The 26645-nt window shown below is 42.0% G+C and overlaps 1 protein-coding gene across 1 annotated transcript; it reads left to right on the forward strand.

Moving 5' to 3' along the window:
• The first annotated feature begins 255 nt into the window (after window positions 1–255).
• On the forward strand, window positions 256–25838 carry appl2 (adaptor protein, phosphotyrosine interaction, PH domain and leucine zipper containing 2). The gene is made up of 21 exons (XM_062389665.1): window positions 256–414; window positions 2231–2329; window positions 13916–13975; window positions 15055–15126; window positions 16039–16126; window positions 16413–16454; window positions 16553–16611; window positions 17269–17415; window positions 17923–18005; window positions 18195–18347; window positions 19632–19820; window positions 19926–19968; window positions 20237–20293; window positions 21071–21165; window positions 22293–22448; window positions 22642–22694; window positions 22861–23035; window positions 23847–23883; window positions 24028–24183; window positions 24268–24315; window positions 24797–25838. Exons 1-21 carry the CDS (start codon window positions 358–360, stop codon window positions 24926–24928), a joined length of 2001 nt encoding a protein of 666 aa, XP_062245649.1. The 5' UTR covers window positions 256–357; the 3' UTR covers window positions 24929–25838.
• Window positions 25839–26645: the final 807 nt, after the last annotated feature.

The following is a 26645-nucleotide window of genomic DNA, read 5'->3' on the forward strand; positions in this document are numbered from 1 at the left end:
TAAAATGGTTGTACTTGGTTTGTCCCAACTGTCCATCTATTGTCTTTAGAAAAAATCACATGAGTGGTAATATATATATACACTGTGTAGTAATTTGTATATATCTATACATAAAGTATAGAAATAGATATATATTGTGTGTGAATCTGTTCCTGTGGTGTAATACAAAAATACATATAGTTGTATTGTTTATTTATTTCTGTATTCTTCCCCATGTTTGTTCCGTCGGTTCTGGATGACGTCACACTGGGCCCGCCTCCAGCGCGTCCTCGGCCACGCGGTGGCCTCTGGGAAACCGAGTCCACGCTGTGAATCATTCAAGCCTCCCTCATTCCCTTGTACTGCGACGCTAACAAGATGCCGGCCGTTCATCACAAGCTGCTGCTGGAGGAAGCGCTGCAGGACAGTCCACAGGTAGGAGAGAGAGAGCGGCTCATCCCGGGGAGAGGGCCCGGCTCTCTGTCACTGCGGAGGGGGAGAAGCTACCTTACTGAAGCCCAGAGAGTATCCTGGTCCCGGTTGTAGTCCGCTCCCTCGGCTCGGTGACAGCTCTGTGTTGACACGTTGTTATGTGGATGTGAAATCCTCTTCAGGGCCCTGAACACTGCTGTTGTTTATACATCTTGACTTTAACATGAGCGTTTGGTTGTTTGTCTACGGAACCGCCGCTCGTCGCCTGTCTGCCTGTCTCTCTGTCTGCCTATCTCTCTGTCTGCCTGTCTCTCTGTCTGTCTGTCTGTCTGCTGGAGGAGATACTCCCTGTTTAACTTCCCAACTCATTATGGACGATGTCACGAACACATACAACACAAACACACCTGCAGACATTTTATTCCGCAGAGTCCTCTGACGTGAGTTGTTCTGGTGTTTAGACTCAATCTGGGCCTGATAGTGTGCATTTGACAGGGTTTTCCATTAGCACCAGGAATTAGTCAATAGCCTGCTACAGGGCTGGTGTCTGTTTGTGAGCACCACATGCTGTGTGATGACCGCAGCTCTGACATGAACTGTGGAAGTTGTTCACTGGGCCTCGTGCATGGATTTAAAGTGATGGTCAAGGGAAATATACAGGACACCGTTTGTTATGACTATGACTTGCGGCTCTCTCTGTTGTTTCTTAATGTTTTTCCCCTGCTAAAAGGGGTTTTAGTGGGTTTGAATGATAAATTTATATATTTAAGGGAATTCAAATAATATTTAAACTTGATTAAAAAGCCAGCAACGTTTGGGGTCATTTACATTTGATTATAGGACATTTATGAAGCCTGTATTCTGTGTCACATCACTCTGTTAACGCTGCTGACATCCTTGATTGTTCTGCTTAAGTGCTGAAGCTGGAGGCTTATTGTCCCTCTCATTTTAGGCTCTTATCATAAGAAATAGGCCTGCTACTCTCATTCAGTAAATTAATAAAAATAACATTAACAATAAGATTAACGATAATGATAATTTTATAACTTTATTTTTACAGCACCTTTTATAAGCAACGTTTTAAAGTGTTATTCAAGGTGATCTCCTTTCAATGTGAAACGACCATCACAGTTTCCCTTTTCACAGGAGTGAACTGTAAACAGACTTTAGCCAGTGGGTGTGTTCCTCTCTGCTGTGTCTGTAGCTGCCTCGCCTTGCTGCACCTGTCCCCATGACATGATTTCCTCAGTTTGCATACAGCCAGCCTGCAGTAAAATCACTAGGCCTCCAGTATCACTTCAGTACCGCAGATCTCCTCGTTTCTCTCCCTGTGTCTAATGTCTGCTCTCCACTACTGCCAATGCTCCTATTGACTACCCAGGCACTACGTAGACCACATACCTCCAGCACAGCAACAACAGTCCCCTTATGAAAACACATTCACTTGATTTTTCTGCACCAAATTTATGCAATTATCAGTCCCCTATCATTTTGGTGATTTTTTAAAATCAAGATCTGTGAATTATTCTAGGATAAAACAAAAAGATCAAAACACCATCTTGCATTGTTAAAGAAAAGGGAGAAATAAATGGATTCATTCTGTAGTTTTTACGTAATTGTGCTTATTTACTAACAAACAAAGAAACAGTGATGAACTGATAATCTTCTTGGCAGAGGTAACAATACTCCTTTATGAATTTCCGGTTAAGAGACTGTGTGAGATTTATACTTATAGTTCCAGCTGTATTTCCAGCTTGTGTCTATTGTGTCATCTGAACAAACATGAATCTTTTTAATTGAAAAACTTTTTGTCCCACAGACTCGCTCTCTGCTCAGTGTGTTTGAGGAAGATGCCGGGATGCTCACAGACTACACCAACCAGCTGCTGCAGTCCATGCAGCGGGTCTTTGGAGCTCAGGTAAGTTAAAGTGGAACATTTGCATTATTGAAATTTACTATTGTTTTGGTTTAGATTTGCACTGAACAAAAGAGGATGTTCTTGTCTCGCTGGAGGTTTTGACTGGACAAATATCAAACTAGGATATTAAACACTGATTTTATGGCCTCACTAATGCAAACTGAACTAGGGCTACGTTGTAGCACTTGCGGGCCCGAGCACCCGCACGTTGAAGCCTGTTGCGGTCGGTGGAGAGAGCGATCGATGACCAAGCGCACATCATCGATCGAGCATGCACTTCTCCACGTTGCATGCGTTTTGCGCTCTGCGGCAGTAGGTTTGCCAGTAGGTGGCGCCATCACTATTATTACGCACAGACATATATATCTGTTCATGTAGGCGCTCTGATGTAGCGTGAGCAATTTTGTGTCAATTGGACAATGTTAACACAACTTAATTTTCACACTGATCAGTAGGTGGCGCTATGACCCTGAACTAATATTTATATGTGGAGCTGTTCAGATCAGTATTGTGATCATAGGTCAGTAGTTTGGAGCCGGTTGGATAATGCAGAGTGGATTAACAAAGTACTTCCTGTTTCCTGGCGAATCAGTAGGTGGCGCTATGACACTGAGGAAATATTGACACATAGAGCTGTTCAGGCTTGGACTCTGACCATGTGACAGAAGTTTTGTAGTGATAGGACAATGCACAGTGGAGTTATGATAACATCGTGTCCTTTGGCGAAGGAAAATCCTTCGCCGCACATCAATGTTTACACGGTTTGAGGAAACGTCACAATTCTGACCATGATCTAATGACTTGACTGATCTGATTTGAGCTGTATATTGTAAATCAGCCAGGAGCAGTTCATCAAAGTATAAAACATGTCACTTCCTGTAGCCACCAGGGGGCGCTGTAATTTCAAGTCATAATTTCTGTGTATATGTCATCAGGATGGCACCCTTGTCTTAAATGTCTAGTTTGGACTCGATTGGACAATGTATGTCCGAGATACAGAACCTCGTGTTTTGATGGCGTTTAATCAAACTCAAGACGCCACGCCACGGTCACACGGTGTGACGAAAGGTCAATCTCTTAATCACTTTTTATCTCCATCTTGTTGTGATGGCAATGATCTCAATTTGAAGTTAATCTGATGAAAGCCCTGGGACAAGTGCATCAAGTAAAAATGTGGAATATGGAAAAAAAATGGCCACTTAATCCAAAATGGCGGCCTCCCTGTTTGGTCAAGCATACCTATCCAAGATATTTTTTTGTTTGTTATGAAACGACACATGTCCCGATAGATTTGTATAAATGTCGGCCATCGTAGTGCCGGGGTTGCCCTATAGGGGGCGCTGGTCAGTTTTTTTGCCACGCCCATTTCTTAAAACCATATGAATATCTTCAGGGGGGGGCTGTTGTTACACACATGTAGTTTGAGAGAGATAGAATCATGAACACTGAAGTTACAGCAATTTCGTGTTTCACGGCGAGTTGATGAACTTTAATGCCACGCCATTCATATGGCGTTTGACGAAAAGTCACGGTAATCTTATGTCTTCATTGTCAATGTCTTGGGACCCATTTGATACAGTTTGACATGGTTGAGGTCAGTGGATGAGGAGAAATTCATCCAAGTGTAAGACAAGCAAAAAACAAGACATTTCCTGTTGCCACCAGGGGGCGCTGCGGTTTTAAGTCATCATTTATGCATAGATGTCATCAGGCGGGGACTATTGTCTTACATGTCTAGTTTGGACTTGATTGGAACATGTATGTCCGAGATACAGATGCCCGTGTTTTGATGGCGTGTAACCAATTTTTAACGCCATGCCACGGTCACACGGTGTGATAAAAAAAAAATCCCTCAATCACTTTTTATCTCCATCTTGTTGTGATGACACTCATCTGAATTTGAAGTTGATCTGATGAAAGCCCTGGGACAAGTACGTAAAAGTAAAAATGTGGGATATTGCCAAAATGGCCACTAAAAGCAAAATGGCGGACTTCCTGTTGCGTTTTTCATAATGCTCCATGAGACTTTTTTTCATGACTGGTCACGATACACCTATATCCAGATTTTGATGAAAATCCGTTATGTGGAAACCTAGGGGCTGGTTCCAGGGGGCGCTGTAGAGCCATTTTGCCACGCCCAATTCCAATTACTCCAGAATACTAAAATATCCGCAGACCTTGAATTTCCTGCAAAGTTTCATAACTTTTTGAGCATGTCTAGACCCTGAAAAAGCCCCCCAAAGGGAAATAATAATAATAACTAGGGCTACGTTGTAGCACTTGCGGGCCCGAGCACCCGCACGTTGAAGCCTGTTGCGGTCGGTGGAGAGAGCGATCGATGACCAAGCGCACATCATCGATCGAGCATGCACTTCTCCACGTTGCATGCGTTTTGCGCTCTTCGGCAGTAGGTTTGCCAGTAGGTGGCGCCATCACTATTATTACGCACAGACATATATATCTGTTCAAGTAGGCGCTCTGATGTAGCGTGAGAAATTTTGTGTCAATTGGACAATGTTTCCGCAACTTAATTTTCACACTGATCAGTAGGTGGCGCTATGATCCTGAACTAATATTCATATATGGAGCTGTTCAGATCAGTATTGTGATCATAGGTCAGTAGTTTGGAGCCGGTTGGATAATGCAGAGTGGATTAACAAAGTACTTCCTGTTCCCTGGCGAATCAGTAGGTGGCGCTATGACACTGAGGAAATATTGACACATAGAGCTGTTCAGGCTTGGACTCTGACCATGTGACAGAAGTTTTGTAGTGATAGGACAATGCACAGTGGAGTTATGATAACATCGTGTCCTTTGGCGAAGGAAAATCCTTCGCCGCACATCAATGTTTATACGGTTTGAGGAAACGTCACAATTCTGACCATGCTCTAATGACTTGACTGATCTGATTTGAGCTGTATATTGTAATCAGCCAGGAGCAGTTCATCAAAGTATAAAACATGTCACTTCCTGTAGCCACCAGGGGGCGCTGTAATTTCAAGTCATAATTTCTGTGTAGATGTCATCAGGATGGCACCCTTGTCTTACATGTCTAGTTTGGACTCGATTGGACAATGTATGTCAGAGATACAGAACCTTGTGTTTTGATGGCGTTTAATCAAACTCAAGACGCCACGCCACGGTCACACGGTGTGACGAAAGGTCAATCTCTTAATCACTTTTTATCTCCATCTAGTTGTGATGGCACTGATCTTAATTTGAAGTTAATCTGATGAAAGCCCTGGGACAAGTGCATCAAGTAAAAATGTGGAATATGGAAAAAAAATGGCCACTTAATCCAAAATGGCGGCCTCCCTGTTTGGTCAAGCATACCTATCCAAGATATTTTTTTGTTTGTTATGAAACGACACATGTCCCGATAGACTTGTATAAATGTTGGCCATCGTAGTGCCGGGGTTGCCCTATAGGGGGCGCTGGTCAGTTTTTTGGCCACGCCCATTTCTTAAAACCATATGAATATCTTCAGGGGGGGGCTGTTGTTACACACATGTAGTTTGAGAGAGATAGAATCATGAACACTGAAGTTACAGCAATTTCGTGTTTCACGGCGAGTTGATGAACTTTAATGCCACGCCATTCATATGGCGTTTGACGAAAAGTCACGGTTTTCTTATGTCTTCTTTGTCAATGTCTTGGGACCCATTTGATACAGTTTGACATGGTTGAGGTCAGTGGATGAGGAGAAATTCATCCAAGTGTAAGACAAGCAAAAAACAAGACATTTCCTGTTGCCACCAGGGGGCGCTGCGGTTTTAAGTCATCATTTATGCATAGATGTCATCAGGCGGGGACTATTGTCTTACATGTCTAGTTTGGACTTGATTGGAACATGTATGTCCGAGATACAGATGCCCGTGTTTTGATGGCGTGTAACCAATTTTTAACGCCATGCCACGGTCACACGGTGTGATAAAAAAAAAATCCCTCAATCATTTTTTATCTCCATCTTGTTGTGATGACACTCATCTGAATTTGAAGTTGATCTGATGAAAGCCCTGGGACAAGTACGTAAAAGTAAAAATGTGGGATATTGCCAAAATGGCCACTAAAAGCAAAATGGCGGACTTCCTGTTGCGTTTTTCATAATGCTCCATGAGACTTTTTTTCATGACTGGTCACGATACACCTATATCCAGATTTTGATGAAAATCCGTTATGTGGAAACCTAGGGGCTGGTTCCAGGGGGCGCTGTAGAGCCATTTTGCCACGCCCAATTCCAATTACTCCAGAATACTAAAATATCCGCAGACCTTGAATTTCCTGCAAAGTTTCATAACTTTTTGAGCATGTCTAGACCCTGAAAAAGCCCCCCAAAGGGAAATAATAATAATAATAATAATAATAATAATAATAATAAATAATAATAAAAATCCTTACAGATTCAATAGGGCCTCTCACCATTCGGTGCTCGGGCCCTAACTAGGGCTACGTTGTAGCACTTGCGGGCCCGAGCACCCGCACGTTGAAGCCTGTTGCGGTCGGTGGAGAGAGCGATCGATGACCAAGCGCACATCATCGATCGAGCATGCACTTCTCCACGTTGCATGCGTTTTGCGCTCTGCGGCAGTAGGTTTGCCAGTAGGTGGCGCCATCACTATTATTACGCACAGACATATATATCTGTTCATGTAGGCGCTCTGATGTAGCGTGAGCAATTTTGTGTCAATTGGACAATGTTAACACAACTTAATTTTCACACTGATCAGTAGGTGGCGCTATGACCCTGAACTAATATTTATATGTGGAGCTGTTCAGATCAGTATTGTGATCATAGGTCAGTAGTTTGGAGCCGGTTGGATAATGCAGAGTGGATTAACAAAGTACTTCCTGTTTCCTGGCGAATCAGTAGGTGGCGCTATGACACTGAGGAAATATTGACACATAGAGCTGTTCAGGCTTGGACTCTGACCATGTGACAGAAGTTTTGTAGTGATAGGACAATGCACAGTGGAGTTATGATAACATCGTGTCCTTTGGCGAAGGAAAATCCTTCGCCGCACATCAATGTTTACACGGTTTGAGGAAACGTCACAATTCTGACCATGATCTAATGACTTGACTGATCTGATTTGAGCTGTATATTGTAAATCAGCCAGGAGCAGTTCATCAAAGTATAAAACATGTCACTTCCTGTAGCCACCAGGGGGCGCTGTAATTTCAAGTCATAATTTCTGTGTAGATGTCATCAGGATGGCACCCTTGTCTTACATGTCTAGTTTGGACTCGATTGGACAATGTATGTCCGAGATACAGAACCTCGTGTTTTGATGGCGTTTAATCAAACTCAAGACGCCACGCCACGGTCACACGGTGTGACGAAAGGTCAATCTCTTAATCACTTTTTATCTCCATCTTGTTGTGATGGCACTGATCTTAATTTGAAGTTAATCTGATGAAAGCCCTGGGACAAGTGCATCAAGTAAAAATGTGGAATATGGAAAAAAAATGGCCACTTAATCCAAAATGGCGGCCTCCCTGTTTGGTCAAGCATACCTATCCAAGATATTTTTTTGTTTGTTATGAAACGACACATGTCCCGATAGATTTGTATAAATGTCGGCCATCGTAGTGCCGGGGTTGCCCTATAGGGGGCGCTGGTCAGTTTTTTTGCCACGCCCATTTCTTAAAACCATATGAATATCTTCAGGGGGGGGCTGTTGTTACAAACATGTAGTTTGAGAGAGATAGAATCATGAACACTGAAGTTACAGCAATTTCGTGTTTCACGGCGAGTTGATGAACTTTAATGCCACGCCATTCATATGGCGTTTGACGAAAAGTCACTGTAATCTTATGTCTTCATTGTCAATGTCTTGGGACCCATTTGATACAGTTTGACATGGTTGAGGTCAGTGGATGAGGAGAAATTCATCCAAGTGTAAGACAAGCAAAAAACAAGACATTTCCTGTTGCCACCAGGGGGCGCTGCGGTTTTAAGTCATCATTTATGCATAGATGTCATCAGGCGGGGACTATTTTCTTACATGTCTAGTTTGGACTTGATTGGAACATGTATGTCCGAGATACAGATGCCCGTGTTTTGATGGCGTGTAACCAATTTTTAACGCCATGCCACGGTCACACGGTGTGATAAAAAAAAAATCCCTCAATCATTTTTTATCTCCATCTTGTTGTGATGACACTCATCTGAATTTGAAGTTGATCTGATGAAAGCCCTGTGACAAGTACGTAAAAGTAAAAATGTGGGATATTGCCAAAATGGCCACTCAAAGCAAAATGGCGGACTTCCTGTTGCGTTTTTCATTATGCTCCATGAGACTTTTTTTCATGACTGGTCACGATACACCTATATCCAGATTTTGATGAAAATCCGTTATGTGGAAACCTAGGGGCTGGTTCCAGGGGGCGCTGTATAGCCATTTTGCCACGCCCAATTCCAATTACTCCAGAATACTAAAATATCCGCAGACCTTGAATTTCCTGCAAAGTTTCATAACTTTTTGAGCATGTCTAGACCCTGAAAAAGCCCCCCAAAGGGAAATAATAATAATAATAATAATAAAAATCCTTACAGATTCAATAGGGCCTCTCACCATTCGGTGCTCGGGCCCTAATAATAATAACTAGGGCTACGTTGTAGCACTTGCGGGCCCGAGCACCCGCACGTTGAAGCCTGTTGCGGTCGGTGGAGAGAGCGATCGATGACCAAGCACACATCATCGATCGAGCATGCACTTCTCCACGTTGCATGCGTTTTGCGCTCTGCGGCAGTAGGTTTGCCAGTAGGTGGCGCCATCACTATTATTACGCACAGACATATAGATCTGTTCAAGTAGGCGCTCTGATGTAGCGTGAGAAATTTTGTGTCAATTGGACAATGTTTCCGCAACTTAATTTTCACACTGATCAATAGGTGGCGCTATGATCCTGAACTAATATTCATATATGGAGCTGTTCTATTCAGGATTGTGATCATAGGTCAATAGTTTGGAGCCGGTTGGATAATGCAGAGTGGATTAACAAAGCACTTCCTGTTTCCTGGCGAATCAGTAGGTGGCGCTATGACACTGAGGAAATATTGACACATAGAGCTGTTCAGGATTGGACTTTGACCATGTGACAGAAGTTTTGTAGTGATAGGACAATGCACAGTGGAGTTATGATAACATTGTGTCCTTTGGCGAAGGATGATCCTTCGCCAAACATCAATGTTTACACGGTTTGAGGAAACGTCACAATTCTGACCATGATCTAATGACTTGACTGATCTGATTTGAGCTGTATATTGTAAATCAGCCAGGAGCAGTTCATCAAAGTATAAAACATGTCACTTCCTGTAGCCACCAGGGGGCGCTGTAATTTCAAGTCATAATTTCTGTGTAGATGTCATCAGGATGGCACCCTTGTCGTACATGTCTAGTTTGGACTCGATTGGACAATGTATGTCCGAGATACAGAACCTCGTGTTTTGATGGCGTTTAATCAAACTCAAGACGCCACGCCACGGTCACACGGTGTGACGAAAGGTCAATCTCTTAATCACTTTTTATCTCCATCTTGTTGTGATGGCACTGATCTTAATTTGAAGTTAATCTGATGAAAGCCCTGGGACAAGTGCATCAAGTAAAAATGTGGAATATGGAAAAAAAATGGCCACTTAATCCAAAATGGCGGCCTCCCTGTTTGGTCAAGCATACCTATCCAAGATATTTTTTTGTTTGTTATGAAACGACACATGTCCCGATAGATTTGTATAAATGTCGGCCATCGTAGTGCCGGGGTTGCCCTATAGGGGGCGCTGGTCAGTTTTTTTGCCACGCCCATTTCTTAAAACCATATGAATATCTTCAGGGGGGGGCTGTTGTTACACACATGTAGTTTGAGAGAGATAGAATCATGAACACTGAAGTTACAGCAATTTCGTGTTTCACGGCGAGTTGATGAACTTTAATGCCACGCCATTCATATGGCGTTTGACGAAAAGTCACGGTAATCTTATGTCTTCATTGTCAATGTCTTGGGACCCATTTGATACAGTTTGACATGGTTGAGGTCAGTGGATGAGGAGAAATTCATCCAAGTGTAAGACAAGCAAAAAACAAGACATTTCCTGTTGCCACCAGGGGGCGCTGCGGTTTTAAGTCATCATTTATGCATAGATGTCATCAGGCAGGGACTATTGTCTTACATATCTAGTTTGGACTTGATTGGAACATGTATGTCCGAGATACAGATGCCCGTGTTTTGATGGCGTGTAACCAATTTTTAACGCCATGCCACGGTCACACGGTGTGATAAAAAAAAAATCCCTCAATCATTTTTTATCTCCATCTTGTTGTGATGACACTCATCTGAATTTGAAGTTGATCTGATGAAAGCCCTGGGACAAGTACGTAAAAGTAAAAATGTGGGATATTGCCAAAATGGCCACTAAAAGCAAAATGGCGGACTTCCTGTTGCGTTTTTCATAATGCTCCATGAGACTTTTTTTCATGACTGGTCACGATACACCTATATCCAGATTTTGATGAAAATCCGTTATGTGGAAACCTAGGGGCTGGTTCCAGGGGGCGCTGTAGAGCCATTTTGCCACGCCCAATTCCAATTACTCCAGAATACTAAAATATCCGCAGACCTTGAATTTCCTGCAAAGTTTCATAACTTTTTGAGCATGTCTAGACCCTGAAAAAGCCCCCCAAAGGGAAATAATAATAATAATAATAATAATAATAATAATAATAATAATAATAATAATAATAATAAAAATCCTTACAGATTCAATAGGGCCTCTCACCATTCGGTGCTCGGGCCCTAACTAGGGCTACGTTGTAGCACTTGCGGGCCCGAGCACCCGCACGTTGAAGCCTGTTGCGGTCGGTGGAGAGAGCGATCGATGACCAAGCGCACATCATCGATCGAGCATGCACTTCTCCACGTTGCATGCGTTTTGCGCTCTGCGGCAGTAGGTTTGCCAGTAGGTGGCGCCATCACTATTATTACGCACAGACATATAGATCTGTTCAAGTAGGCGCTCTGATGTAGCGTGAGAAATTTTGTGTCAATTGGACAATGTTTCCGCAACTTAATTTTCACACTGATCAGTAGGTGGCGCTATGACCCTGAACTAATATTTATATGTGGAGCTGTTCAGATCAGTATTGTGATCATAGGTCAGTAGTTTGGAGCCGGTTGGATAATGCAGAGTGGATTTACAAATTACTTCCTGTTTCCTGGCGAATCAGAAGGTGGCGCTATGACACTGAGGAAATATTGACACATAGAGCTGTTCAGGCTTGGACTCTGACCATGTGACAGAAGTTTTGTAGTGATAGGACAATGCACAGTGGAGTTATGATAACATTGTGTCCTTTGGCGAAGGAAAATCCTTCGCCGCACATCAATGTTTACACGGTTTGAGGAAACGTCACAATTCTGACCATGATCTAATGACTTGACTGATCTGATTTGAGCTGTATATTGTAAATCACACAGGAGCAGTTCATCAAAGTATAAAACATGTCACTTCCTGTAGCCACCAGGGGGCGCTGTAATTTCAAGTCATAATTTCTGTGTAGATGTCATCAGGATGGCACCCTTGTCTTACATGTCTAGTTTGGACTCGATTGGACAATGTATGTCCGAGATACAGAACCTCGTGTTTTGATGGCGTTTAATCAAACTCAAGACGCCACGCCACGGTCACACGGTGTGACGAAAGGTCAATCTCTTAATCACTTTTTATCTCCATCTTGTTGTGATGGCACTGATCTTAATTTGAAGTTAATCTGATGAAAGCCCTGGGACAAGTGCATCAAGTAAAAATGTGGAATATGGAAAAAAAATGGCCACTTAATCCAAAATGGCGGCCTCCCTGTTTGGTCAAGCATACCTATCCAAGATATTTTTTTGTTTGTTATGAAACGACACATGTCCCGATAGATTTGTATAAATGTCGGCCAGCGTAGTGCCGGGGTTGCCCTATAGGGGGCGCTGGTCAGTTTTTTTGCCACGCCCATTTCTTAAAACCATATGAATATCTTCAGGGGGGGGCTGTTGTTACACACATGTAGTTTGAGAGAGATAGAATCATGAACACTGAAGTTACAGCAATTTCGTGTTTCACGGCGAGTTGATGAACTTTAATGCCACGCCATTCATATGGCGTTTGACGAAAAGTCACGGTAATCTTATGTCTTCATTGTCAATGTCTTGGGACCCATTTGATACAGTTTGACATGGTTGAGGTCAGTGGATGAGGAGAAATTCATCCAAGTGTAAGACAAGCAAAAAACAAGACATTTCCTGTTGCCACCAGGGGGCGCTGCGGTTTTAAGTCATCATTTATGCATAGATGTCATCAGGCGGGGACTATTGTCTTACATGTCTAGTTTGGACTTGATTGGAACATGTATGTCCGAGATACAGATGCCCGTGTTTTGATGGCGTGTAACCAATTTTTAACGCCATGCCACGGTCACACGGTGTGATAAAAAAAAAATCCCTCAATCATTTTTTATCTCCATCTTGTTGTGATGACACTCATCTGAATTTGAAGTTGATCTGATGAAAGCCCTGGGACAAGTACGTAAAAGTAAAAATGTGGGATATTGCCAAAATGGCCACTAAAAGCAAAATGGCGGACTTCCTGTTGCGTTTTTCATAATGCTCCATGAGACTTTTTTTCATGACTGGTCACGATACACCTATATCCAGATTTTGATGAAAATCCGTTATGTGGAAACCTAGGGGCTGGTTCCAGGGGGCGCTGTAGAGCCATTTTGCCACGCCCAATTCCAATTACTCCAGAATACTAAAATATCCGCAGACCTTGAATTTCCTGCAAAGTTTCATAACTTTTTGAGCATGTCTAGACCCTGAAAAAGCCCCCCAAAGGGAAATAATAATAATAATAATAATAATAATAAAAATCCTTACAGATTCAATAGGGCCTCTCACCATTCGGTGCTCGGGCCCTAATAATAATAATAATAATAATAATAATAATAATAAAAATCCTTACAGATTCAATAGGGCCTCTCACCATTCGGTGCTCGGGCCCTAATAATTAAACATAATGCACTGAGGGTTCATAGAAGCAGCCGAGGAACCTTTAAGCATTGGAGTTTATTATTGACCTTTGGAAAGTGTGTGTTGACCATAATACTGGTTCAAGGCTCCACTGAGTAAACTATAAAACCTTTCCTTTAATTAATGCCATTGTTTGCCTTAAAATAATGATCTGTTCAATTTGCTCAGTTACTATGGTGTGCTGTAGGTAGTGGTGGGTTTGACCTCGTGTAGCTGATGTATCACTAAACTACATGTTCCATGTTTTGTTTTTGTTTGGTTTATGTAACATGCCTTCAGACTGTTTCTGAACCCATAATAGGTCAATGGTAGATCTGGCATTTATGTGACTCATCAACATGTTGTTGTTTTTCTCATATGAAGGCTGATTCACCTGTTTTCAGTTCACCTTTAATTGTTCCCGCATTGTATACACAAGTCCCACAAGATAATAATGACAGCTTTAGAAGCTTGGGTCAAATCCTGAGAAATTCAGCCTTCTAATTAAACATTTTCTGCCAATCGGCTCCCCTACAGAGTGAAATGGGTCTGGCCACAGAGCAGCTCTCAAAGCAGCTGCTGGAATATGAGAAGAAAGTAAGTATAGGAACCATGATCACTTGTGTAACACCCTTCTTAGTTTTGATGTATTCAGTTTCTCATCTGTGTTCTTGTTTTGATGAATGTCATGTTCGTAAATTTAAAGCATGTGTCAGTTTTTCCTTAAGAGCGTAGGTTGGTTCAACATCTAAAAATGATGCACGGAATGCAGTGACACAAGTCTTTTTTTGTCAGTGCGTGTGTAAGAGTGCTCTTCAGTGTGCGTAGATTCTGTTCTTACAAAAGAACAAATCCCAGAGAAGAAAACATTGGTGAATACCAGAATCTTCATTAAAAACTGTCTACGTGTGTGTTTTAAGAAGACATTTCTTCGGTTGGTCAATGAGACCCAATGTTTTTTTCAGATACTATTCACATCTTATGCAGTATTTTGCTGAAAATTCTATCAGGAAATATATCTGTCATAGATACCTATATGTTTACTGCTGAACCTAATCTTTCCCTGATTTAACCTAATGTTGATATGCTGAAAAAAACAGAAAGGGAAACCTTCATTTTGGTCAATGCCTGCACTTCTTATCAAGATACCCACATTAGTTTTATCATTTCAATCTGACCTTTAATCCTTGCGTGAGTTTGTGTGTGTCTGCCACACCTTATCTCTGCCTGTCGGTTAAACCTCTGTGCATGAAAGACAGATGAAGTAGAGGTGCCTCTGAGTCAGTAATCCATCACGCAGCCTCATTTTATGTAGCCAACTAGAAACTAAAATGGTTTCGGTGTTGATTCAACACAGCAGATCTATTAAATCATGCTGAAAAAGAAACGCGTGGATCATTAGAGTGTTGGACCGCATTCCTGTCTGCAAAGTGGATTGGAAAAAAAAATCTGCAATGACCTGTAACTGATGCACTTTTTAGTAGTTTTAAACAAGGCTTTCACTCAGCCTCTTAGCATGGGGTGTTTTAGCATCCCTGGACTTGTTCCATGAAAGTAATGTGCCAGAAATCTTGGCAGAAGAAGGTTTTTACATTTAAGCTCCCAGTTTAGGGAAGCTCTCCATGCCACATTATGCAGTTTCATGATTAAACTTGTCTGGCCTCTCTTCCGTCTAGAATTTTGCCCTTGGAAAAGGTGATGAGGAGGTAATCACCACGCTGCAGAGCTTCGCCAAAACTGTAGTGGAGGTGAGGCCTGTGTTTGTTTATTATTTGTGTGTACTCATGTGTGTGTGCACGGTGAACGCACAGCAGAAGAGACGGATGATTCTTAATCCCGTTACGAAAGGACGTTGCACCTGCATTCTGTTTCCATGCCGTTCAAAAATGACCTCAATTGGAAAAGGCCGTATCCTCCCTGTGTGAGCAAACTGATTTTATACTGATGCTAAGAGGTGGGAATGTTGCCAATGGCGCCGGATGGATTGATGGAGGGAGGCAGCGGTAGGTGGACGGATGGATAGATGGAGGAGAGCTGTGCAGGTTTAGGTACATAGTCATAACAGATGGGCCTGTCACATTCAGCCATGGGAGTTCACAAGCCTGCCTAGTCAACACTCCAGATTCAGAACACACATATATACAGAACACTCAGAGGACACAGGTTGATTGTTTGTTTGACCTTGTTTTACCTCGCCATGTACAGAGGAGAGCTCATTTCGCAGTGATAATTAAGCCAACTGCTGAAACCTAATCCTGTGAACTTTAGCACTTGCAAAATAATGCAATTTATAGGGTGTGTCAGCTTGTTCAAATGTCGTTTGTGTAGCTTGTATATCAGCATGAAGAATAACAGCAGGATTTGCTTGTTTGTCCTGTTTCCAATATTGGGGAAAACATGAGGTTTTATCATTCTCTTCACGAAATGCACTGTTACGTAACGTGGAGCTTCTTTATGGAGGGGAGGCATTGTCTGGGCCCATTTCACTGGAAATGTTATTTTCCATCTTCCCCAAAAAATAACTGCCAGCAAATGTCACTGTAAATACCAAAAAATGAATTGCAGCCCCCCCTCAAGATGTTTGGCAATAGTACATCCTCTGTTTGTGTCCTTGTGCGGCACTTGATATTTTTGTATAATGTGTTTTTTGTCTCATCCAGCTGAACTCGCTCCACTCAACGCTAGCCAACCAGATGGCTGACAGCATGGTCTTCCCCTTGATCCAGTTCCGAGAGAAGGACCTCACAGGTAGGACCACACATGCACACAAACACACGTGCACAAAACTCATTATAATAATAATACAATATGATAAATGATCTTTGTATTGAATAAAAAAAAAAGTAAAATGTATTAGTAGAAAAAGAAAGTAGCTGCATTGGTAATTCATCATTTAATGGTTCTAGAATATTAGATTAATTTTGCACAACCATACACTTTGAGTTATCTGCTACTATAAAGCAATAATGTATTTTTAAGATGTTAATCTGTTGCAGATATAGCAACACAACTCACTATACACTGAATTTTGCAGAGATAAGCACACTGAAGGAAATATTTGGCATCGCCACTGATGGTGAGTCTATACTTTGTTTTCCTTCCTCCAGATTCAGAAAACAGCTAAAGCTTGTAGTTACTATCTGAGCCTCATGTCCTTTCTCTCATCCTCTGCAGAGCATGAGGCAACTATGGTGAAGTACAGCCGACTGCCCAAGAAGAAGGAGAATGAAAAGGTAGTGAGACGGGGAAACACTCTCAGCTTCACTAATGGAGCTTTTCTTCCATCCATCTAAGGCTGTTAATGGCCTTTCACTGCAGTAATGCTTTGCTAATGCGGGAGTGTTTTTTCTAACCATTTGAAACACAAAGAGGTGGAATTAAATGTTGATCACTGCTAGAGCTCACTGTTGTATTAAGACTGTGCTGACACAATGCCATTTGCCACTATTGCATGTCTCGTTACCCGTTCAAGATAATGCTTCTGTGTGTTTGTGAGAACAGGAGTCTTTCTGCTTATGCACATTCAGCAAATAGTTGGTTAGCATTGTGTAAGTGTTTAAGAAGAGTTAAAGCAAGACACTTTGTAGCTGGAAACCAAAACAGAAAAAAGGAGAGTAAATATAGTACTTGCTCTTATTGGGTGGACATAATATAATAAATATAAATGTTGAGCAGTATATGCTTGATGTGTAAATTAGACATCAACCTTATCAACTTGTTAATACATCGAAATAGTGTTTAGGGGAAGTTTTGCTGCACCAAGTGGCCAAAAGCTCAATCATTGCACCTTTTAAGCCCAAGTGATGCTTAGACCTGTTAGTGCATTTGTGTCTAGGTGTGTGTATGTGTGTGTATGTGCATGTTTAACCAGGCCACTTCTGTCCGTGCAGCTTAAGACAGACTTGGTGAAGGATGTGGCTTACACTAGAAGGAAGCAGCACCAGGCCTCACTGCAGTATTACTGCGCCCTCAACGCCCTGCAGTATCGCAAGAGAGTTGCTATGCTGGAGCCCATGTTAGGCTACACACAAGCACAGGTACTGAGCAGCTGTTGGTTCACTTACTGATCCATTCATGCATCTGATCCAGTCATTAGCATCAGTTCATTGTCAAAAGAAAAGAAGCCGTGGATTCACAGGAACAGATACAGATGTGCACTGTAATATCATATCTAATTTATAATTATTTGTCTAGTAAATAGTTTGTCTCTTGACAGGATATCAATCAGCATGTTTTATTTTGAATCTTTGAATCATATTTCAAGCAGGTAAAGCTGAGCATGTGCAAATGTGATGGTTTGATGTTCTGTGATGGAATGTTGGGCTGTGGATGACAAAAATATTTCTAACATTTTACAGGCAAAACAATGAATTGGGAGAATAAAGGAAAGATTAAATGATAAAGTAAATAATCTTTAGTTGCAGTCCTACTTGCATCAAAGTAATTGTTATGGCTTCTAGTAATGTATATTACATGAAAAATGCAACTGTGAAGATGTGATAAAATATCAAATGAATAACCCAGTTCTGTCTCTTAAATCTCAGATCAGCTTCTTCAAGAAAGGTATCGAGCTGGTTTCGAAGAAGATGGACAACTTCCTTTCTTCTGTGTCCACCATGACACAAAGGTAAAAACCTTATGTCAGTAATCTTTGTTTCCTCACATCAACATATGAACGTGAGCTTTGTTATGGACAGTCTTAAGTTTTGCGCCTTTCTGTGAATGATCATGGACAGACAAAAGTTTACGCTTTTAGTAAGTAATTTTTAAAAGTCAATTTTGGACTCGGCAATCTGCAACCTTTTCTCCCATCTAGTATCCAGGCCCAGCTGGACACAGAGGCGGAGGCCATGCGTGCGTCCCAGAGGGAGCTCCTCTCAGTGGAGGACACTGTCTACATGCCAGATAAGGACACTGAGCCTGTCAATCGCACACTTATCCAGAAGGCCGGCTACCTAAACATAAGGAAGTAAGATTAATTACACTCATTATGGCCTTATCTAAAATCCAAGGACATTTCCTAATCCTGTAGCTTTCCGAGCCAGTCAGCGTGTCGAGGGGGGTGCTTCCTTCACGTATGGCTTTGGCTTTGTTTCGAGAATCCAGTCTGGTGCAGTAGATTGTGCAAACGCTACAGTACATTTTAAATGTCTATGAGCAAATATTAGGAGAGTATTGCTGTTTCTCAATATCCACATGAACAAAGTCCACAATGTGTCTCAGCAGATGAGGTGTGTCAGGTATTGTGTGTAGACAGTGTGCGCTGTCAGCTTATTGCAGACTGGATATATGAGAAGGGAAACTTCCTTAATGGCTGCAGGAGTAGAAGTGTAGCATAGCCTGCGATGTGATTCAGTGAAATGTCAGAGCTGTCAAACTCGGTCTCTCGCTCACATACGTCTATAGTCTGTGACAAATGTCTGCGATACCAGAGAAAAGGTTTCCGCAGAATGCCATTCAGTTTAATGACACGGTGCTAGCAGCCGCCGACGCCTGTCACACCGAGCTGAGTCCACAGAGCATCTGCTATGTCCAAGGGTTTTGAAATATGAAGATTCTGAGTCACATGTTGCCGCACTTTGATATTTATCTGAACAGTACATATGAAGCAAAGGCTCACAGACAAGCCATCCACATTGATAGTGTTCTGCATGTGTGTGAATTATACTGAGTCATTCACATGAAGCTTTGTACTTAGACTCTAGAGTGACTCAGCATTTATTTATTATATTTTCTTAATAATGATTTATTTACATAACCCATGAAATATTAGCCGGGACAAATTCCAAACCAAAGCATCTTTGCAAGGATAGCTAAAAAAATCTAATCACAACTAAAATAGAACACAGCTTAAGCATATTCAAACAAACAAGTTTCACAATAAAGTTTTAAAATAAGTTTATTTTATAGATATGCAAAACAGGGAGAACAGGAGGATCTATTCATTAGCATGTTCAGTAAGTTACTTTGACCCTGTTTTCAACAAGGTGTAAAATATAAATTCACAAGCAACAGTACCACTATTAACCTTGCACAGCTTGTGAGGGGAGAAGGTTTCTGAAGATACTTATTGTACATCTTCATTTTTTCTAAAATAATATGTACTGCAGATATGAGAGGAATTTCAATCACATCCAACTTTAAATCCTCAACACTCCCCCCCCCCTCCCTTGTCACAGTTTTGGTAACGTCACATCCCTCACCACTGACCTTCACCCATCCTCTTTGCTCTGTCTCACTCTCCGTGCTCCAGTAAAACCGGCCTGGTGACCACAGCCTGGGATCGACTATTCTTCTTCACCCAGGGAGGGAACCTCATGTGCCAGCCGCGGGGGGCGGTGGCCGGGGGCATGGTGCTGGACCTGGACAACAGCTCTGTCATGGCTGTTGAGTGCGAGGACAGACGCTACTGCTTTCAGATCACCTCCCCCTCTGGCAAAACGTATTTACACTTTAACATATCCAGCGATAAGCAATACACAAATATGTGAGATCCAGTATTGGTTGTTTTATATTAAATCTTCTATCTTGTTACTGATGCCTTCAGGTCGATGATTTTGCAAGCGGAGAGCAAAAAGGAGTATGAAGAGGTAAGTGTGATAGAGGCTGCGTTTAATCTTCTTTATTATTTTACATCCTCGTGCCAGAAACGTCTCTCCGGCGACGAGCATCTGTCACAGGGAGCATCTGTCACAGGGAGCATCTGTCCAGACTCATTTGTGTGGTTTTTATGTTTGGTTTTGTGCTTTGACTCATCGGACTGGCCTGTCACACCCACTGTCAGTCAAGTGATTTCAGGCTGATTGTGTCTGAGGTCTATAGGAAACTAACGTGGATCTCATGTGTTTTCCCTCTCAGTGGATTTGCACCGTGAACAACATCTCCAGACAGATCTACCTGACTGAAAACCCAGAGGTAGAGTGTTTCACTTCAGCAGACATGGAGGAACCAAATGTTAAATGCTTAACTTTTCATTGACTGTGTTTGAGGTGCTGTGTTTAAGCATGTAAACGTCCGATTTCAGCATCCTGGATAGGCACTTATCCAGGTTTTGATAAACCCAACTTTACTATCTGGAGTACTCCTTAATAACTGGGACATAACGACACCGGTCAAAGTAAAGCACTTGTTTAATGTTTCGTGTTTCTCTCGTCTGACATTGCTGGCAATAAAGTGGATTAGCCACATCCAGAACTCAATGTTGCCATTCAATAGAGCTAAGCCAGCGATGAGCATAAAGGGATCGTTCACAGAAAAATTTAATTTAGCTCATTATCCACTCACCTCTCTACCGATGGAGGGCCCCCTAGTGGTGAATGTGTTTGAGTCCTCAAATCACTTTGGAATGTAAGGGGTAAACAGTGTTGCAGCCAAATTCAATTATACTATTACTACTATTGAATTAACCGGGGAACAGATTCTTCAAACGTAAAAAACATCATAAATAATAAATAATTTGCCTCCACACTGCTCCTGCGTCATTCAAATTTGACTCGAAACAGTGTTTTTCGCCGAAATGTCCGCTACCGGACATAGATATGCTACCGCGCAGGTTTAAGTGCTTTGAAGAACTGTTTACAGGTAATGTTCAACCGGGGAGATGTTTGAAGTCACTCTTCAAATACACATTTTTATAAATGTCTCACCTGCCGATATAGAGATGCTACCGTGTCCCTGTTTCTTTGTTGTCAGGCTGTGGCCATTCGACTGAACCAAAGTGCCATCCAGGCAGTCACGCCCATCACCAGCTTTGAGAAGAGACAAGAAGGCTCTCCTAACCCTGACAGGTCAGACATGACACTGTACACATTTTCTTAAGTAGTGGCCAGTCGTGCTTGTTTCTGGCTCTGTGAGTATTGTTGTAAAATATGAGATTTTGATAACACCTCAGCAACACTTTGAACAAGATACAGTATTTTCATCCACACATCCACTCCATTCAGTCTCTGATGTCATTTGATGACATGATGTCAGTTTGTTCCTGGAAGGAATGAGGGAGAAGCCTGAGATCACTGAGGGTGCTCATCATTTCACTGAAAAGATGATCAGGATTCATTAAGTTGTTATGAAAACATGTTGATTTCCCAGAGCTCATCACTATTGAAAGATACAGGAGTCATGCGTCCCCAGACCTCAATTTTGGCTTTTTAGGTCTTCCAATCGAGACTTTTTTTCATCACGAGTAATAAGATTATAAATAGATAGAAGAGAAAAGAGGTGAAACAGTATTGCAGGTTAAAATGATCAGTTGAAGACAGTTCAATGTAATTACCTCAGACCCACTTGTTCCAATATGTTTTGACTCCTTTAAAAAGCAGCGAAAGATCCATCTGTTCCGTCTGGCATTAGATAACACACAGTTTCTTATGTGTTACATCTCATATCTGCCCTTTCTTGCATTTTTTTATCTGATTCCTTGTGTATTGACTGTGAAGCCCTTTGTGTGTAGTGTCTGTTAAAGGTGCTATACAAACAAACATTGCTAGATTGCTGGGTAGTTATTGGCCGGCGGGGGGTGTCAGAGTAAAAGGTCTTAAGGAAGTTGCACCAGGAAGGCTCACGCTAACACGTTGTTCTCATAAACGCGTTAAGAGCGGCTGCGTGGCAGTGTAAAAAAAAAAGTGAAAGCCAACATGGCGAAACACTTGTGAGATTTTAACACCGTGTTCAGAAACTGACACTAGGTGAAAAGCGATGTGAGAAATCCAGGCCTCATCTGTTCTGAGCCTTTAGGTATTAGCACTAGTTTAAATTGTTATTTCTGTGGAGGTTTATTATCATTGTTTGCATCAATGACAGTGAGGGAGGCACTGTCTCTATCAAATTTCATAGGGATCCATCAAGTGGTTGAAATGAGTAATGAGTAGGTAAATGGGGTTTAAACCTTGAACCCTAATGTGCCTCTGTCCTGCAGAGCGAAGCCCGGCGGTGTAAACGCTGGCAGCAGTGGTTCTCTGAAAACGGGAGCTGCTCCTGAACCAGAGGACCTAATCGCCCCTGGTACACCCATTCAGTTTGATATCATGCTCCCGGCCTCTGAGTTTCAAGACCAGAACAGAGCCGGAGGGAGGTGAGTAAGCAACTAGGGCGGGAAGTTAGTGTGGCTGTGGGTAAGTGAGTAACTGGGACAAACCACTGGTGGGTGATTGCGCAAATTTCCTGAAATTTGGCCTCATAGTGGTGATTAGGTTGTTTCCAGGAAGCTGAATTATTCGTAATGACTCTAATTGTTGTTTCCGGTGTTTCTGCTCCCTTCCTGACAGACGCACAAATCCGTTTGGAGAAACGGATGATGACTGTTCAACAGAAAGTGACGGTAAGCATTTGCCTAATTCCGAGCCAGTAATGGTTCAGGATAATCTCTGTTGTGTTTGTGAGTTTACTCTCCTACCTGAGTGCTCATGTATCTTCATTTGCTGTCCTTGTGTGTTCTTGCTGCTCACGTGTTTATGCCTGTGTCTGATGTTTGCATGTTTCCGCAGACTCCCTCCTGCAACAGGTGTTTGCTGTGCGCTTCCTTGGCTCCATGGCGGTTCGTTGTGGTGACAACCAGGAGGTGATCTATGAGGCCATGAGGCAGGTGCTGGCCGCCCGAGCCATACACAACATCTTCAGGACCACAGAGTCGCACCTCATGGTCACCAGCAGCAGCCTCCGGTAAAGTCCATCACTCAGGGATGAAGTGTTGTATGAAAACCATCACAAGTGGACATGATGTGTTTCCTGTGACCACTTGTGATCAGATCTCACTTCCCTACTTTATATGTGAATCAATACCAATGAAAATTGTGTTCGAAGAGAATATTATGTTTTTAGCTCTACTATGAATTAAGGTCACTGATAAGCATAAAAATATACTTCATTCACGTTATCTTAAAATATTATCATAACCTTGCAATGTTGTTTTATTTAATTCATTGATTAAACCTGTCTTTACTATTACATTTATTACATTATAACTTTGTCATTTTGGACCTTGTTCACTGCTGGAATCCTGGAGTCTTCCAAACCATTCAGTGTGTTAGACCTGATCAGTAGTTTACAGCTAAAGAACAGCATTACAGTGTATATAGATGGAATGATAGTGTGAAAGCCTGACCTATAAAATCCAACATGTCTGTTGTACTGTCTCAAGGTGAGTTAGCTCCATCCAGCTGATGCTAAATATAGATTATGAAGACGACACTGAGGAGAGCTCATGGAGCAAAAAAAACCAGAAGCCTCATCGAAGCGTAAACATCTGTGACGAAGAACACTTAGCGCCACTCGGGTTATTCAACAATAACATGATGTTGAGTTGTTGTATAACCAGTGAGAAGCATTAAATTAGATACTAAAGTTACGTTGTTGAGATTGACCCACAAATCTGCTCTTGGTCAAAGACAGTACAAAATTGACAAGAGCAAAGAATAAGTATCTCTGTAATATTTCAATATTCCTCTGAGTCTCTATTTTGTCTTCACACCAGGTTGATTGACCCTCAGACTCAAGTTACAAGAATAAGTGTAAGTATCACAAAAGAACAAGTCTACATTAACTAAATAATCGAATTTTCTTGTTCTATAGAATTTAAAAGGTTCAATCATGTTCACTGTAACTCAATGTTTAGTTAAATCTGTATCACCGTTCTCCTCTCACTCATTTCTCAGTTCCAGCTCGAAGAGGTGTGCCAGTTTGCGGCCCACCAGGAGAACGGGAGGCTGATGGGATTTGTGGTCGAGGGCAGAGACTGGAGTGACGGAGATGAGGAGGGAGAGCCTTCGTTCAGCGCCTTCGTGTTTGAGAGCAACACAGAGGGCGAGAAGGTTGATGCACCACACACTGTGAAAGAGGGGAAATGTGTTGCACAAATGTGTTACAGGTGTTAATCTTTTTGTCTTCATTCACAGATATGTTACACCATCAGCTTGGCCAAGGACATTACAGAAGCCAAGAAGGTAACGCCATCATATGGTGACATTTAAAACAGCTGATGCATTTAAGTTTGGTTCGAACTTAGAGATCTTAATAAATCTGTCGGACCTGTTTCTTACATCCCATTTGCCAAACTTTAAAGCAGTGTTTTTGTCAATTCAATTTTTCTAACTTTAAAATAAACTTAAACTTTTCAAACTTGCTTTCACTTAAAATAACTTTTCTACAATTGAGTATGTATATATTCACCACAGTAGTAATTGTTCCTTATTTTCTTAATGTGTAGTTTTGTACAAAATATGCTGTGTTATAGTGTTTTTTCTAAAGTGACAAAGTGAAACCAGAAAGGTAATTAGGAACACAACCACTAGAGGGCAGCAGTCAACACATTCTCACCTAATACAGAAAGTAGATACATTTAAATATATTGGAGCAGGTTGAGGAATTCAAACACTCACATGTAAAATTTTATCACGCCGCCATTCAGTTCTTATTTCCCCCCAGGACCCCGAGGCTCTGGCTCAGCTGATGAAGAACATGCCGCTGACCAACGATGGCAAGTTCCTTCTGCTGGAGCCCGAGACGGACGACATAGCCAACGGAGCCGGACAAGAAGACCTGGAGTCCGAGGCCTAGTCAGAGGAAAGGGGCCTCACAGGCTTATTTGAGCCCAGGAGAGAGAAGACTTTCCCTGGATGAACATTTCATCATTACCCCGCCCCCCTAACAGCTACTGTAACCCCCATATTAAAAGTGTAGTTCACCTCCAGCTATTTGCTGGGATAACAGGAGGAGGAGACAGGGTGGGGCCCTGTTCCATCTGCTTTTCTACGGTCAAACTGTAGCATGGGTGTCTGGCTTTGGGTTTTCTTGTCTATACACCACTGTGGCTGTTACATCGAAAAGGGACTTAATATAGGTACTGGTTGTGTTTCCTCTTCTAATTCTACTGCCATCGAACACAAGGTGGCGGACCATCCCCTTTAGTTTAGGTTTACATGTACTTTTAGGTTTACACAGTTTGAAGACTGTAGAGTTTATTTCTTTACTTTGACTCTTGTGTTAAGGTTGATGTAAGAGACTGTCATGCAACTACTTTTCATTAGTCCCATCCAAAAAGACTAATTGCACTTCTTAATACTGACACTTAACGGCTTCAGAAAGCACTAACTGAGCCAATTGAACGATATAAGACAAAGAGGGTTTATCATCATGTCAGTTAATTTAGTAATTATTGTAACTGTGTGAGGGTTTGTCTTGAAGCACTCGGCATGAGTGAGGTTGCTCACACCTGACACACTGACCCGTCTTACGATTGAATTGACAGGAACGATCTCATCCCCGTGCGATCAGGTGTTGAGCTGCTCCGCGTGTCACGTCCTCCCCAAGCAGCCCTAGCCCTCTTTTTTTTGTACAATTAAAAACTTCTTTGCACTCCATTCCCCGAGAGCCTGTGTAAATATGATCTGTCTGAGCGTCTGTGTGATGTTTAACCAGTCGGCTGCATTAAAAGCTTTCCGAGTCCATGTACATTGGACTGATTATATTGAGTGTTTCTCTCTCTCGTCTCCTTTGCAGAAGATTAAAACCAACATGGGGCTGTAATACTAACAAGGAGAAGAAGAAAAATCCAGTGAACTGTTACAGTAAAACATGAAGGCAAACCACAGCGGGTTATCACGTCCTCGCTGGAAAGTAATTCGCTCTCTGTTGCTGCAGATGAATACTAATGACAACAGAGGGCACACAGGAATGGAGCTCATCTGTGAAATTCATCCTTCCCACTGCCGTTTAGTTCCTTTTCCAACTCGTTTGAGCCGTGATACTGATCCCGATGGACGGTGAAGGCCCATGATGCTCTGGGGAGAACACGGCTTGTTTTGCACCATATCATTTAGACGAGGTCAGTCACAAACTTGACGTCGATGGTGAAGGTGACTGTGTTGATCAGTGCAAAATGTAGAATTAGAAGAACATAGAGGCATCTGTTCCACTCCTGAAATAAGTGACGATCATGTTGGATTACATGTAATTGAAGGAATTGAAGCAATAGTTTTGACATTTGGGTAAATATGATTTTTCCGGTCTCAAACAGAGTGATTAATGTCGATGTTAACTGAAGTGTAAAAAACAATTCAAACACGAAACTTACTTCCTTAAATCACACCATTAACAGCACGTTGCTCCATCCTTAACACAAGCTGGAGTGTCGTGTGCTGTGTAGTTCCTTTGGCTGATGTCGGTTCAGGAAACTTTTCTCCAGCTCAAATCCAAATTAAAATCTTGTCCTGGTGAGTTTTTGTGAAGTTTCATAAGAGCACTGTAAAGCCTTGGAGGAGAGATGAGCTCTCTC

This window comes from Platichthys flesus, chromosome 6 (assembly GCF_949316205.1).
Source record: "Platichthys flesus chromosome 6, fPlaFle2.1, whole genome shotgun sequence".
Taxonomy (NCBI): Eukaryota; Metazoa; Chordata; class Actinopteri; order Pleuronectiformes; family Pleuronectidae; genus Platichthys; species Platichthys flesus.

What these genes read in the sequence shown, in the direction of transcription:
- appl2 (XM_062389665.1), top strand. Translation starts at nt 358, where the DNA reads ATGCCGGCCGTTCATCACAAGCTGCTGCTGGAGGAAGCGCTGCAGGAC. An exon ending in GCAAAAAGGAGTATGAAGAG is followed by an intron (nt 19,969 to 20,236) that starts GTAAGTGTGATA and finishes TTTCCCTCTCAG; the next exon opens with TGGATTTGCACCGTGAACAA. An exon ending in ACCTGACTGAAAACCCAGAG is followed by an intron (nt 20,294 to 21,070) that starts GTAGAGTGTTTC and finishes CTTTGTTGTCAG; the next exon opens with GCTGTGGCCATTCGACTGAA.